The following is a 16,709-nucleotide window of genomic DNA, read 5'->3' as shown; positions in this document are numbered from 1 at the left end:
TTTTGTTTGTAAATACATGTATAGCTTCAAAATTATAATCCTATATACTTAAATATCTTTAAGCTGTTCAATAACATATTTTATCCTACTGACAGATTTGAACTGTATTTCAGTTTCTTTCTTTGATTTTCATTAGATGCTTTACATGTCAAAGATTACATTTCTTGCTGCCTCCATGGCAATGCAGAGTGCTTGTATTTCTTGCATGATGATATGTAAAGCACTCTTGACATCTCTCTCAAGAAAAAAGGCAATTTTACTTAGCTTTATTTAGTTCATTTTATTTTACTGTGTCCAGTTTCCTTGTTCACTGATTAAGAGAGATTTTCTCTTTCCCTTGATGCAAATAGGCTAAATTTAGCCCAAACTGAGAATTCACCTGAATCCCATAAGACAACATTTTCCTGGCTACAAAGGGTGCTTATAGAGTGAAAGAGAAGTGTAGTTGAAAGAAATAAAGTAAAAAATTTGTAGCTTGTGAAGTCACAGACAGTGTTAAAAGTTAGACAATGAGGTCCTTCAGAATAACGTAGGAATATAGCCAAAGAAACGTGAGAGTCAGGGAATGTTAACCAGTTCCCCGCCACTCTTCCTTCCTCTACTCTAGAAACAGAGACAGCCTGGCCCACAAATAGCAACTACTTAGATTGTTTAGCTTGAAATTCTTCCTTAGGCATGCAAAGCAACAAACAAGCTTCCTGATGGTAGTTCCATATTGAATACGGTCAGCACTGAATAAGTTACTTACCATTACATACAACATAAAACTTCACGGAAGGAATATTAATAGCGAAAAGCTAAGCACTTAAAAATTAGGAATGAAATATGTCCCCGCACCCTTAATTTATTGCATTTGCTTGTACATACCATGGTATAAATTCTAATCACTTGATAAGGTAGGTGTTTCTGCTGGATCCTTTTTCATTCAGTACATGGAATGAACTCTCACAGAATTCATCCCAAGTTACTCATTTACTCAATATGTATTTCTATTTAGGAACAATCATTCTTTAGAGTATAACTTCAGCCTTCATTTAGAATATACATCCCAATTACTATACTAAATACAACATTACCGATATCATCCTAAACTGTGGGTTTTTTCCCCACGGGGCATTTGTGTACCTCATAGATATGACTGATTATATCTTTAAAACACCTCTCTGATATATGATCTGATAGTCTCATTTCACTGAACTGAGATCTAGAAAAGGTAAGGCCAAATCAAAGACATCCACTGAGTCCTCCATCTAACAGAGCACCTGACATGACCAAATCCAAGGCTCTAATGGACCTCTATCACAGTGATTATACAAACCAAGCCTCAAGAAGTTCAAGTTGGAGACCCAAACCAGAAAGAATAAATAATCTTCCCCTTCCTATTTGGGAAAGCTCAGAGAGGCAAACTGTCAAGAATAATGATGAGTGTCAAGGGAAAAGATGATAAAGCTGTAAAGTTCTGCTGCACTCAGCTGTGGGGCTTCAATGCAGGCTTCAATGCAGGCCAATGCCTATAGACAACCACATGAGCTGTACTTACACTGATCCGCTCTTCCCTGTCATCAATACGGACTTTATCTTTCTTCCAGTAGATGGTAGGCTCAGGGTGCCCACGAGGTGGCTGGCACTCCAATATGGCGGGCTCTCCAGCTGCCACCACAACATCTGTAGGGTTCTGGCGGAAGTCATCCCGCAGCACTAATGCAATAAATGAGGGAAAGAAGAGAAAAATTACTAGAAGCGATGACATCGTAAATGGGAAGAAAAAATACGTGCAGATACAAATAATATTAAATGAACAAACAAAAAAGTCTCAACCATTATTAGGTGATGATTTCGCACCTTGTATTTGCTATAAAAGATCTCATAAAAGCAGTTGGTGAGGCATGACCTTTTGTCCAATGGAGGCAGATTTCACATACGTGGGGTTTTATTCCTTGTTTTTTCTCCAGATAAGAACACTGCTCTGCATTTAAATTAGAAAAACCTGCAGCACCCATTACTCTTTTTAACCTTGTCAGGGTCACTTCCATCCTTGCAAAAGTAGCATTGCAGGTCTGATGTTGAGTTCTTTTCACAACAGAAAACAACATGCTGAATATCTGGCTTGCCTGGATCTCCAACTTCAGCATAAGCTAGGCAAAGAGCGGACACAACTACTACCGAATTGGAGAGTTACACCTTGATTAAGGGTATTGCTGTTACTACTGTTACTGTTATCACCAAATACATGCCGAAGTGATCACCAGTTCTGAAAGGTGTCAGAGAAATCAAGATTATGGTAGTGTGCTTCCAGCGTATTTGTTTCTTCCTTTTATTTTTTTACTTTCAGTATTTCTGCAACTTTGACCAGTGCTGTCCCATGACATTGAAAGGAAAGAGCATTTAAATCTCCAAGCTGTTTGAGAACTAAATTAGGCAACACAGGCCAGCTTCTTATGTAAATCAAGCTTCTATAAAGAAGGATTAGGTCCAGCTAGCTGGCTTCAGTGTGTTAAAATGATATCCACTTCATCGTTATTCTTCCATGTGTGTCCTAGTCTCTAGGTTAATTGACATTCTTATAAACATAAAACTGAAAATAGCTCTAGATGAGCTACTGAAATAGAATTTAGGGCATTTCCCCTCCTTGAATTTCAGCTACGTATGGCTTTCATTACAGCTTTAAAACAGTTCTCGCCCTTAATGGAACCAGGGCCCTCTGAGAAATTAGAAAACACTGTATCCTAGTGAAGGGGCAAGTCAGGAAGAGTTCAGCAGAAATTGCTCAGTCTCATTTCATAAGCAGAGATAATTTACTGCTTTCAATGTTAATAAAATGTGCCCCATTTTAACATTTGGAACTGAATATTTTTCTGTTCTGCAATAAGCCAGAAGAAAATATGATTAACACATACAAGAATTGGCCTCTGAATGGGCTGAGGTGAGTGGGCTGTATCTATGTGGCACTCAAAATGACATATGAGGTAACTTTTATTGTCCTCCATTTTGGGATACACAGGTAGATCCCAGAGGAAGGAGAGAATTAATTGGAAGTTAATTCCTTTTCTAACACAAAAAAGAGTGATTATTTAGGTCTTGCTGTTGAAGCATAAAATAAAAGTGACAGGACATAGCTGGCAAAGAACGAAGCTCTGTCAGGAACCTGTAGCCTTCTTAGGTGACACACCCAATCGATTTTTTCCAGCAGATAACAAAAGACTCAATCTCAAAATATTTCTGATTATTAAAAATTACTCATATACTTTTGACTCACAATAATCAAATCGACAGAAATGGAATTTACAGAGCTTCAAGATCAAATGGAAGAAATAACTTATGCAATGCACAACACAGAAACAGTACACTGAAGATCATGGGCTGCTGGCTATTTGGCACTACAACATTTTGCAAAGCCAAAAAAGCCAATACCACAGCAATTTCAGGGCAAGAACCAGAAAAAAAAGTTTTACAAAATCACCTTTTTAAGAGGCATCTTCATACGTGTCTGTGATCACTATGATACACAGGAAGAAAAAATACTTCTAAGCAATGCTATGCCCTCTTTCATATAACTGGGAAATGGATAAATGTCAGCTTCTTCCTTTATTATTACCCACAAAATAAATATTAATTTTTATTGGCTTGATTCTTTTTACAATTACAGAACTTTGGTGTAAATACATTAGTGGAAAATCCCCAGAAAATCAGCAGATCCCACAACATAATGACTTTATACTCCTAACTCCTGGCAACAATATTAAGGAAAGTGTTTTCCTTTAACATTTCACACTGCTATATGAAGCTGACAAATACAGTTTCTTGGGGTGATACACAGCAAATTACATTAACTTTCTCTGAATCATCCCAGCAACTGTGTAAGGTTCCAATCAGTCACAGAATATGAGGCTAAGAGGTGATTTGATTTTATCACATTCCTTTACCCAAGCCTTACTGCAAATCTGGCTTGAATGGAAGACAAAATTGATGCTACGGGGCTTACTTAATCTTGCTCTGTACCTCAACACATATGCAACACTTGAATAGATATATCTCACCGTATCCCTCTGAAGCATTCTATGTTTTGGAGGAAAACAAAAAATGGTCGTAGAAAAATGAAATAGGGAAAAAATAAAGCAGGGACAGAAAAACAAAGATAAGAGAAAAATGTGTGGAATATAAATTAAAGAGAGAAAACAACTGAGAGAGGAAGAGGGGGAACACGTCAAGTTTAGGGAGAGCAAAAACAAAAAGCCAGGTAAGGGAAAGAAAAGAGTAAGAATAAAAGCAGAGAGAAAACCAGGGTAAAGAGCAGAGGGCACGGGCTGCCATTCCTGTGATTTGGTGCTTTTAATGCAATATAACAACAACGATACAAAGCACAGACATTGATCTCATCAGCACAGCCATCCCAGCACATCCAAATGTCACCCTGAGAGAAGGAGCAGGGAAGAAGGGCTCCTGCGGAGGGGACCCGAGCACGAGCTGGCGAGCTTGGCTGTCCCACTCCAGCATCCCAGAAAGCCACAGAATAAAGGAGCATCAACTGGAAGTTGAGTTCACACTTATTACCACAGTAAATGGAAAAGTTGCAGCACAGCTTAGTGCATTCACCATATCTAATGGCACAATCATCTGTGAAAACAGAAAAATGGTTGAGAGCTGCAGAATATTCCTCAGCCAATTATCCACAATTGCTGGGTACTTCCAAATAACTAGCAGTGTGCCTGAGCGGATCACCCTCTCCACACACTGGCAAGAGGCTTTTGTTCACTTGAGAAGCCAGCCCTCCTCAGGGCCCTCTTGGCAGGGCACAAACACCAGCATTTTAAAAATTCAACACGAGTGGTGAAACGGTGCCAGCAAGGCAACTCATTCCATGTTCTTATTTCCCTTTATTCCGATTTTAACATAGGTTACACAGCTCCCTTTTTGCTTGCAGGGGTGTTACCCTACATTTGACGCGGGATGCCAAAGAGAAAGATGGCCGGCATCCCGTCCTGCCCGCCCACGCCAGGAGCACAGTGCAGCTGGTCTCCTTGGAGAGCAGGGCGATGCAGAGGGAGCTGGAGCCGCTCCCCTCTGCCAGCCTGACGGCAGCGCAAACATCCTCACGTTTCAAGAGGCAAAGCCTCGGAAGGGCAAAAGCTTCCTGGAAGCTGTCTGGAAAGGCACCAGGGGACCGGAGAGCTGGAAAGGACAGCTAAATCGTACACACAGCCCACAACGGTGCTGCGGACAAAAGTTAATTAAAGTTTGATCGGTCTCCTTGTAGCTCGGAACAAGCTGATGCTACTCAAACAAGATAGATGTCTTGCGAGCTGTCTCGTCGGTCTTGAAGGCAGGCGAAGTCCTGTAGGGCCGTTCACAGGTCCCCGCGAGCACAGTGAGGGCGGGCAGGCCCGACTCGCGGGGGCAGCGCTGGGACAAACGCTCGCGGCCGCGCACCTGCCAGAGCCGGGGAGAAGGAGGGAAGGAGAAGTCCCCGCTACCAAGGCAACTGCTCCCCAGCACCTGCCAGCTTAGGCCCAAATTGCAGCCTCGGTCAAACCGACGCTCATAAACTCAGGGAATTACACGGAAACCAAATTAATTTCCTCAACTGAGGCTCCAGCAATTTCTTTAAAGGAAGCGGAGATAAAGCCACGACGTTTATGGGGTAGGAGGGAAGGTGGCGGGGTCAAAATTATTCTAGGTTAGATATCCATGCCTTAATCCTGCTTTCCACTACAACAGCTTTCAAGCCCTTAGAAAGAAAACATTTTTATAGGATTTACATTTACATGATGATTACAAATAACCATCTGTCTGCTTCCACTTTTTCAATCTGGTCCATGTCCCACGAGCCCCCAGCCTGTGGTCAGAGCAGCTAAGCTGGAAGGAAGAAGTGGATGCCCGTCAGGAGGCTTTGGGATAATTGCATTCTTCTCCCACCAGCGCTCGGCTCACCACCTCCTCCCCCCAGCGCGCACGGCGAACATCTGAGATTACCAGGGATGGGAGGGAGGGGAAGACTATCTTTTTTGCCTTTTTCAATGAATGATAATGCCTTAAAACACAGCTACATCTGTCGTGCTGACTAGAGGGTATAAAGAGATATCGAGTAAATATTAATGTGCTTCTGTAACTTGAGTCCCGGTAGTTTATTTTCCCCCTCCTATTCTGTTTTGTGATTATCTCAGGATAATATTATTCTCATATAAAGACTTTACGCAACCACATCGGTAGCAGGTTGGTCACCTGCCACACGCAGGTAGGTCTCCCCTGATCCAAGGCACTGCCCCACGGGCAATTTCCTAAATCCTCATCTCTCCACCACTGCTTTGGCACTTCTCTCCTCTGATACACACTGATATGCACAATCAACATGAATTATTACGTCGAATACTGCCCAGATGTCATGCGATAGACAGATTAAAGGATTATTATACTTTAGGTAGTGTATGGTGCAGGGGGGTATTTTAGAACTTGGCTAATGTGTATGATCTACTGAAATGGTCCCTGAGCAAGCCAGCACTACCTGCTGAAACAAGGTGACAGAAAAAAAACAAGGGGTCACAGACAACCTTCCTCGTGCACAATAATAATACACTTCACTTGAGGATGCTGCTGCCCTACCTCTTTGTTTCAGCAACTGCCTCTGTCACATTTTGTATGGAAAATTAAAAAAAAATATATAAAAAAATAAAATAACACCCTAGGCAACAGTCCTAGCAAGACTCCCAGGGAGTTCCTGAGCTCCCTCTCTATGTGCACTGCCTGGGAAAAACTACCATCTTTTTGTAAAAAAAGTTGATAAGGAATTATGCATTCTTTTCCTCCTGTTCATTTTCCTGTCCTTTGCTTATTTCCTGATACAGATGTTTCCTAGAACACATGAATGCTAGCTAATTTACCATGACTCAAAATGTTCAGGCTTTACTTTAAAATGAGGCCCCAGGACCATGAGATTCATTTTCAGAGGTGTTAGGGTATTTTCAAAGAGTCCATAGCTTCAACCATGCTTGATTAGTAGGGTCCCTAGAAATCAAAGTGAGGAAAAGAGGAGTAGGGAGATACCTGCATCAGGAAACAAGAAGGAGAATCTTCTTCCTCGCAGATTCAGCAGATTCACCCCTTTTGCACACTCAGAATTTCACGTGCCTCTGAACTTGATAACCTACTCAGTACTTACAGTTAAAGGTAGCTTGCTCTTTATTCTCAGGCCTCAGCAAAGACCAAAATGTGGAAAAAACACTCTATTCTGACACATCCTCTCAAACTTCTAACGGCTCACACATACAGATATAGACATTTATAGAATTTGGACTTTGTGATGAGCATTAATTTCTAAATGTGAAGGTGGAGACCCTTGCTTCTAAACACAGAATCTACTAAACCAGGTGAACAGAGAACTACAGTGTTAGAAATAAGGCACATGAACCAACACTGACAAGTAGACAAAATCCAAATGGAGTCAGTGCAAGATAGTTGTATTTTTTTTCTCTCTAAATTTCAGTATGAGGTGTACCCCAACTACTCGATTGTGCAGATGTCAGGAAAGAATACAGGCTTTTTCCGTTCTTATTCACAGCAGCCTTTCAGTACTTAAAGGGGGCCTACAGGAAAAATGGAGAGGAACTCTATCAGGGACTATAGCAACAGGACGAGGGGTAACAGTTTTAAACTGAAAGAGGGGAGATTTACATTAGATATTAGGAAGAAATTTGTTACTTTGAGGGTGGTGAGACACTGGAACTGGCTGCCCAGAGAAGCTGTGGATGCCCCATCCCTGGGGGTGTTCAAGGCCAGGCTGGATGGGGCTTTGAGCAGCCTGGTCTAGTGGGAGGTGTCCCTGCCCAGGGCAGGGGGGTGAAACTAGATGGTCTTGAAGGTCCCTTCCAACCCAAACCATTCTATGATTCTATGCGCACACTGCAAGACTCAGACTTTGAAATCTTTCTTCACCAGTTAAACCAACTAAGGGCACTGCTGACCTATTTTCCCTTTTACACAATTACGCAGGCATACAAGTCACAGTTACCACAGACATTAGCTTTGATTTGCTTCTGATTTTTTAAAGGCTGCTATTTGTGCTGAATTAAGCATATGCAATAGAGCCTGAATACACTTACTGAAAAATTGTATAATGTCCTTGCCTTTCTTGTGATTCATTGTGATCGCTTAAATGTAATCTGACATCTCCATAGTTTTTTCTGGAAGATTTTATTTGATTACTAGACAGTACGAAGAGTGGATTATTTTCTAATTTGGAACATAACATATTTATTTTTAAGCTTCCTGATTGAAAACAAAGTTCTATCACCTGTCTCCATTGCAATGAAGCCACAGTAACCTCTCTTTTTCAAACTCCCGCCTCCTTCCACCAACAAATTCTGAATGCTGCAGTTAACAGTCAGCAATCTCATTACCCATCTGCTATAAATCTTCAAAAGCATCACTGTGTTTTGACATTCAAGGAAGGCATAGGGAAGCAATAAGCATAACCAAGTATTCTTTATGAATGCAAATATCCTGAAGACCACATTTAAGTAATTTCAGAAATCTAAAGCTATAGAATGTAATATGTTGAAAAATTTTCTCTAGGATACAGAGCAGATTTCTTGTTTCTTATTCTTAAAGCATAATCACTCTTGATGAATGCACTGCACAGATTGCGAATGCTAACAAGAGACGTGTTACCAAGAGTTTTATTTCATTGAAACTAAAAACCCCGTTACTTGCTTAAAAGTTCAAAGACTTCCTAGAAGAACTGGTACCACAATTGCAGACAAAGAGCTTTGAAAAGTGTGCATGGTCTATTGTAATTCTTAAGACTTAACAAGGATCAGACATTTAGCAGTTTACTAGATCGGTCATTTAGTGATCCTTTAAACTCAGATCTGACATTAGCTTTTACATGCTCTTCATATTTAATGGACTAAGTATTCAGAAAAACATGGGCAAGTAATTTATTTTTTCCCAAATAATGTGAATATCAGATGTGGAACAAGCACAACTTTGAAAAACACCACATCACCAATAAAGTAGTGTACTTTCACTGTCACTTGTATGCCAGCATGTGTACTTGGCAGCAAGAGTATGGTACTAGTTTCACCAAAAGCACTAGAGGACTCTTCAAATGACATCAACTATGCTTCTCTCGCAGCAATGCAGTAGGAAGGATTGTGCTTGGTAAAAGAGGCAATCCTCCAGAATGCCTTGTAGGCTACTGTCAGAAAAAGGATAGAGTGGACTGGAAAGACATTTGCTCTCCTGCAGTATAGCCACTCTCAGGTTCTAAGTAGCAAAATTTAAAAAAAAACCAAAAAACCACAAACCAAAAAACCATACCTCAAACTTAAAGGAGTTAGAAATATATAACCAATTTTCAAAAGCAACAGCATCCAAAAAACCCTCAAATGTTACTGTCAGAGATATACAAATGAAATTCAGGTGGGAGCTTTTCACGTGCTCGTAAGAGCACAGAGAAACTGCACTGTACACACTGAGTACAGCACAGAGATTCCCTAGAAAGTACAGATTTAATTAGTAAGTTCAGAAATCACAGTATGATAGCATGCATTTTTACTGTTGTGAGTACAAAAGTAGCGCTGCTAGGTACCTGCAGCACTGTGCTCAACCTAATGAATGCTACCTAGATTTTGACACACCATTGAGCAATGGTATTTTTTCTGTTTCCAGGCTGAAGCAGGTTCTCCTGCAACCACTTTAGCTGCGTCAGTCCCCTGGGCTTCCAGCTCAAGCCCAGCCAAAACACCTAAAATGTACGTGTGCCCTCAGTAAAACAAAGAAATAAGAAAAGATGAGAATCATGAAAACAAATACAAATGAATGAATATTTCTTGTATGAGAAATATAGAATGTTATATGCTTCATTTAACCAATATAATACAGACTGCAATCTCCGAGCTCCACTGAAGTGTGAATAGCCTCTAATAAACTTCTTGTGTACACATGCACAACACATACACAACAGCTGGGATGCTTTTCCATCTTGGCAGGGGGTCACTGCCACATTACTGCTATACTTTAGCCACATTAGGCAAAGCATCAAACAAAATAGGCTGCTGCCCAACATAGGAATTCTCTTCCTTCCATGCCCCCCGACCTCTGTGCCTAACCCTGGCCTCTATCAAGCTTTATCTGCTAATTATAACCTAAAACACATCTATTCATTTTTTTGTGAGCAGGATTTTTTTTTTTGTCAGTGCTTTTGTGTTGCTCCCTTTAGAAGTCAGGATTGAAACAGATATCTGAGCAGACATAGCAATGCACATAATTCTTCATAAGCTTTCATAACTCCATTGCAAGGGGACTGTGCAGCCACACTTCATCTGATATGAAGCATGAGATGCATCCACAGCTGGTATGCAGAACCAGTGGGAGCCGTCTGCTGCTTATTGAATAGCTCACTCCCCATCCTGCAAACTGTCCTCATGTCAATAGGCCATTTTGGGGCGCTTGCCAGGTCCAGTTTTAAAAAGGCCTGCCGTATAGGCCTGGCTGGCTTCATGTCCTCTGTCCCATAAATGGGCACGTCATTGCACACAGGCTCAGCAGTGGCATTTCCTGATGGACCTGACCCCAGTGTGCCTTTTTTAAGCGTTAACAATTGAAGGGCTCAATTGTTTTCACTTTTTTTAGAATTTGCCCCAGCAAATCGAGACTGGAAACTGGAAATGCATAAAACATTTGCATTTGCACGGCTGTCACTGAGACATGCCCAATCAGAGAAGCTGTGGATGCCCCATCCCTGGAGGTGTTCAAGGTCAGGCTGGATGGGGCTTTGAGAAAGCTGGTCCAGGGAAGGCGTCCCTGGCCACGGCAGGGGGGTTGGAACTAGATGGTCTTTAAGGTCCCTTCCAACTCTGAGCATTCTATGATTCTATGATTTGAAGCTAGTGGAAAATAAGAGCCGTGTGAAGGAAGAACTGTGTATACCGGGAGTGGGACAGCAGAAGGCTGCAAGTCACCAGTATGTGCTCACCGCTCCAGCCATATTTGGCACCCCTTCTCCAAGAATTTACAGCAAAACCCCACCCCCCAAAAATCCTCTACCACTTATGATTGCATATTTTTTAAATTCAATATTATTTTAATACTCTACAATAAATTAAAAAAGCATGGATGCACGGTCCAGACATCATTCATTAAAACTCCAAATCCACCTTCCCAGAGGACAGTAGTAATATTTTTTTCCTCCAGTGTTCAAGTATTGGTTTTTTTTGAAGTTTCATCATAACTCTTCCTTCATAAAAAGATCCTTTCAAATTTAACAACTGACCAAAAATGTTAGATGACATTTTTTCTGGATTATCTCGAGCAATGCAAAGTAATTTATTTGTCACTTATCATCATATCATTCTGTGAAATGAATTTAAGTTTCCAGAGGTCTAAAAGAAATGAAGGAGCAATGTGATATGTTGACCCTGTATTAAATGCAGAGTCATTTGAGAGAGAGTCATTTGAGTTCTGTCAACATGCTAACAGCTAGGAAATGATCCACAAACAACTAGATAAAACAGTAGTTTCGTACTGTCTGAATATGGAACAGAAGCCACAGATTTGTGATTTTATGCAAAACAAAGAAAAGAATAGCGTAATTTGCAGGAAATCTTTTGCAGTTTTGATCTACTCAAATAGTATAAGGAATTGCCTTTATACAATATGAAATATAACTTTCCCAGTTATTTTCAAAAGAGAAAAAGTGTATAAGAGTTCACATTGCCCTCATTATTATTCACTACATTGTGCAAGAGGAAAGAAAAAAAATTAAAGAAGCAGGAGCAAAGACCAACCGTAATAGCCCGAAGCAACAATTTTGAAAGGGGAGCTTCAGCACCCAGAGGGAGACCAAAACCTGGGTGTCCAGCCCCACCCTCCAGCCACATTATGCTGTGCCTGACACTCAAAATGACCTTCAGCTGAGTGGTTACACCAATTCCCAGACATGCTGCTGAAAATGTAATAGCATAATATTTTCAATTGCGGTAAAGGTGAAACAATCCTTTTTTTCTAACGAATGCCACTTTCCCAAAATGCTATTTCATGTACAACAAATTTTGCATAGTAGAAAAACAAACAGTACAACAAAACCAGAAGAACAAAATAAGTCCTCCACCTGCCACACATCCTTCTCAACCCTTGGTGCTGAATATTCCTTCGGCAGTTCAGTACAAGAGAAAATCAGGGGAACTACGCCTCTGCTGAAGGCTTTAAAATAAGAAAACTGGCAAACAGCCCAACTCCAATCATTGTTTACCTCGGACTATAGAGAAGAAACAATCTGAGATGTGCCTGTAAAACAGCCTTTAAGAGGTGTGTTACTCAACAGCTGAAGCAGCCCTTCAAATGAAGGGCTTGTATTCCTTTTGTCTGAAAGACCTCTGTTAATACCACAATTAGAACATAAAATCATTTTTACAATCTTTCCTCTTCCTTTGGCTTTTTGTACATAAACCACTAGTGTAACAAAGAATCTATTCCAGCATAGGCACATTTAATAACTAAATATTGAAATAGGTATTATTTTAAATGAGAACCTCCCAGCACATTTAAGTCATTCATTTCACTCCTCCTTAGCATGGAGTTTAACTAGACACATAGTACCTGTGTCTGTAACTCCCACAAAAGATTTAATTTGTGTACATTTATATAGTTACTGTCATTCTTCAGTTGCATTAGAAAACAAGAGGCTATACTGACAAGACAAAGTATTCAAGCGCCATATGACAGAGAAAGTATAATATTGAAATAGGCAGATTAGATTAGACTAAACAGGATTGGATGGAGGGAATTTTTAGCCTGCCACCGTATTCACCTGGGATAGATTCTAGGCCAAGTAGTACAAACATTTTCTTCCATGCCAATTAAACAAAAAAAAAAAAAAAGAAAAGAAAAAGGAAGGAAAAAAAAGAAAAAAAATCTCCTGTTTGGAGGATTTTTAACCCAGATCACTCAACTGATCCAGTTCTCAGCGTGGATCCATAAGCAACTGAGAGAATGACAAGCTATTACAAGTGGAGCAAATAAGTGGCCAGGAGAGAACAGTACTACTTAAACCAGATTTTCCACCAAGGAAAAGGTATTGTTAAACTATACATTATACTTTCCTATATTTAGAATAAGGAATATAAAAAACACAATAGCTCACATAACCAGTGCATGCTGTGGGATTTCTCTGAGACCAGGAGAACTGGAAACATTCTCTAGTTTGCTTTTGCAGCTTCAATTAAGGCAAATTGAATTAAACTCTCCCTTGAGGAGGACCTCTGTAGCTCTGCTCCTCCTTTTCTGAACAATTCCAGATGTAGGTATGGAACATTTTCCATTTCTCTCTGAAGACTTCCACATGCCTGCCTGTGCTGCCACATTCATACAAAGAGGTGAGCTTCTGGAGGAGAAAACATGGGGCACTAAACAATGCTCAGCCAACAGTTGGTACATGTTTGATTTTTACAATTGAATTCGGTTCATCGGGGCTTCCTTTCTTATTTAGCAACAGATGGATCAGCTGGAAACAACTCAGAAGAGATGGAAACACTTCTGCTGCTGAACAAATGGAAGTTTAGTATAATGTGCCACATAATTACACATTCAGTGGCACTTTGCTTTTTTCCTGTCATATCTAGAATTTATTACCTGCTTAATAGCTCTTCTTTGCACTTCCTTTTGAGCACCTACTCAATCCAAGGTACTAATTAGACTTCCTTTTCAAATGCCATCATCACCCTGACTTCTGTTGTAAGGAATCGTCCTGCCAGGGTAGGTCTGCAGGTTCTCCTTAGCATTTTGAAGCTCAGCAATCAGAATTGCCACTCTCAGGGCACACCTTTGGGTCTGGCACATACAGGAATGATGAAACTCCAGCAGGTCTAATTGCTGTTCATGAATTTTCCTCTCTCAAACAGACATGTGCTAAAATGCTCTTTCCTCTACAACAGTAGAGTACTGGAGATCAAGTCCATTTTACTGAAACTCATGAAAGCTTTAAAGCCCCCAGAGGCTTCTCTCACCCCACTAAAAGGCTGCGACATCAACAAAATGCATATTTAAAAAAAAATAATAGCAATTCACAGGGCTATAGTATGAACAAAAGAGCACTATCATTAATTCAGCGCAACTAATAATTTGCTTAAGATTTTAAAATTTGTTTCATGTTCTTTTTTTAACCGGGCATCTCAGGGCACTGAGTTACAACCCTCCATACTTTTACAAATGGTCAAACCGAAATGCCAACATTGGCAGATGCAAAGCAGTAAATCCAATGTGTAATGGAACTTAATGAGCATGAGCAGTTCAACTCCATGTTGTGAAGGGTGTGAACATCTGAATGCACATCTGAACGTACAGTACAATCAACACAGAGCTGTCATGTACACAGAGTGTGGGGAATTTACCTGCAATTTCAGGAGTCTAGGCTGCAGACATTCAATAGATCACTGTTAGAGTGGGCACGTCAGTAGTGCTGGCAGTTTGGAGTTAATCTCTACCCTTCCTTTTATTATTTTTTAATTTTAAAAATAATAAATCCAAGACATTTATTCATAACCTGCCTTCAGATCCTACTAGCAATGGTAAATCCATTAAACTTTGCTTTCACCGTCCATGATGTTTATAAAAATTGTAGGTGGAATTACAAACCAGTAATACAAAGCTTGGTATTTTTTTCTCCTCAGATGTAATAATGAGCTGGATAAGAACAAAGTTGACCCAGGGATTTCAATGCAGAAACTTTCATTGGAAATCCAAGCAGTAGTGTGCAAACCCATGTTTTTATGTCAATATAATAATGGCATTTCTACACCTATTAATAAGTATAGATCTACTGCTGGATTCTTGGTTGATGGGACATCATAAAATGAATTATACTTCTTCTTAAACTATATAATTAACTCTTAATGAACCCTTCCCTTTTCCCAGTAAATTCAATTTTATCTAATCCTTGGGTTTATGGTAATGTTGAGCTCATTAAAATGTTACTTAAAACTCATTAAAATGCACACTGAGAGGTAACAGCTTCATTACAGTAATATGTTGTAAAAGAAAAAAGAATGCTTTATTATCATTTAATTGTTTCCAAAACTGAATACATTTGCATAGTGATGAGGTTCACAGGATATTTTCGGTAGTACTCAATAATTAAGCAGTTCAGTAATTAAAAATGCATTTTCTAAAAATAATTTTATGTTATTGCTTACTCCCTGTTGTTTTTTTCAATTGGGAGAAGTGTTCATGTAGATACAGTTTACAGAACTGAGCAACAGTGATACCTGCATTGACATTAAAAGATATAACAGTCTAAGCCCTCGGCAAATTTCTGCTTCAAAAGAGTGTTAAAATTGCCACCAATATATTTTACGAGTAATATTCCTCCAATCATTTTTTTAACAGCAGGGACAACCAGGAATTTTGCCTTTCAAGTGCAAAGCCTTACTATAATTTATCATTTATTGTCACTATATGCTTGCACATGATAAAATACCTGTGCAGAGGTTATCTGGGACCTAGACCTAGAGGACATCAGAGCAACTACGAATCTGCCCTAACTCAGGTTCAGAGGCAGAAGCCCTCAAGCCGAGGTACTGACTACACAGCAGTGTTGTAGCTTCACTCCTGCTTTTTGCTTTTTTTCACCCCTTCCTTTTTTTGCTTTTCCTTCCAAGGACTGTCCCAGCTCTAAGGTAAAAGTTCCCTTGCACAGTCCTGCCAACTGCATGCCATCCTCTTGTGTTTCGCTGCCAGCACAGGGATGAGAGTACCAATAATAAAATTCTGACAAAGTATGTGCATCAGGAGTAGGATTTGTCTGCACTATAACAGCAGATACGGTTAGGTATGTAATTAATAGATTTATACGTAACATATATAAGCCTGATCACATTTATTTTAACAGTTGCTATTGGAATAAATTGATGTGCTGGTTTAGAGAAATTCAATGTGAAAGTCAAATGTCCAGGCTTGTTTTCAATATATCTCCTCACAGTAGCAAGTAAAAATGTATTAACAAAACAGTCAAAAGCAAGAGATAAAAGTTACAACTTCTCAGTAACCTCAGCATTAAGACTGTCTATTGTCCATTATTCTCCATATGACATGAATGTGGAAGATACTCTACTAACTTTCATTTTAACTGCCAAAGAAGGGTTACTAGAAAAATTGAAATATCTTGCCAGGGCATGCAGCCTAGACTCTTAGATGGGGAAAAAAACAACTTTGAAGCCTTGAGTCATTCAAGGAACTGTCTAATTTGATACCATTTAAGATTCCTTTAAGTATTACAGAATCACAGAATGGTTCAGATTGGAAGGGATCTTAAAGACCATCTAGTTCCAACCCCCCTGCCATGGGCAGGGACACCTCCCACTAGACCAGGCTGCTCAAAGCCCCATCCAGCCTGGCCTTGAACACTTCCAGGGATGGGGCATCCACAGCTTCCCCGGGCAACCTGTTCCAGTGCCTCACCACCCTCACAGTAAAGAATTTCTTCCCAAAATTTGGTATTAATATTAGTAATTAGTATTAGTTTAGTACCAATCACTGCTCTTTTCTATGGCTTTCAAAATCATTTCCACTTCTATAAAATAAATACTCTTTTTTTTTGAATACACAATGCACCCCATATGGATTTTTCCAATGTTGTGAAAGTTGGCTAGCATGCCAAAGAGACAATTAGATTTAAATATGGATGCAGCAGGTTAGACATGTCAGTGTAAGGGGAACAACAG

At 39.9% G+C, this 16,709-nt stretch overlaps 1 protein-coding gene across 15 annotated transcripts in view; it reads right to left on the bottom strand.

The window, feature by feature from the left end:
• ROBO2 (roundabout guidance receptor 2) overlaps nucleotides 1-16,709 on the bottom strand; it is a 471,920-nt gene that overhangs the window by 149,538 nt on the left and 305,673 nt on the right. For all 15 annotated transcript variants that reach the window (XM_063347562.1, XM_063347578.1, XM_063347615.1 and 12 more), the window contains exon 3: nucleotides 1,541-1,698. In XM_063347562.1, coding sequence (XP_063203632.1) covers nucleotides 1,541-1,698 — 158 coding nt within the window. The remainder of the gene's footprint in view (nucleotides 1-1,540; nucleotides 1,699-16,709) is intronic.

Source organism: Chroicocephalus ridibundus, chromosome 1 (assembly GCF_963924245.1).
Source record: "Chroicocephalus ridibundus chromosome 1, bChrRid1.1, whole genome shotgun sequence".
Taxonomy (NCBI): Eukaryota; Metazoa; Chordata; class Aves; order Charadriiformes; family Laridae; genus Chroicocephalus; species Chroicocephalus ridibundus.
The sequence above is the reverse complement of the archived record's forward strand: the minus strand, read 5'-3'. Positions and strand labels throughout refer to the sequence as shown.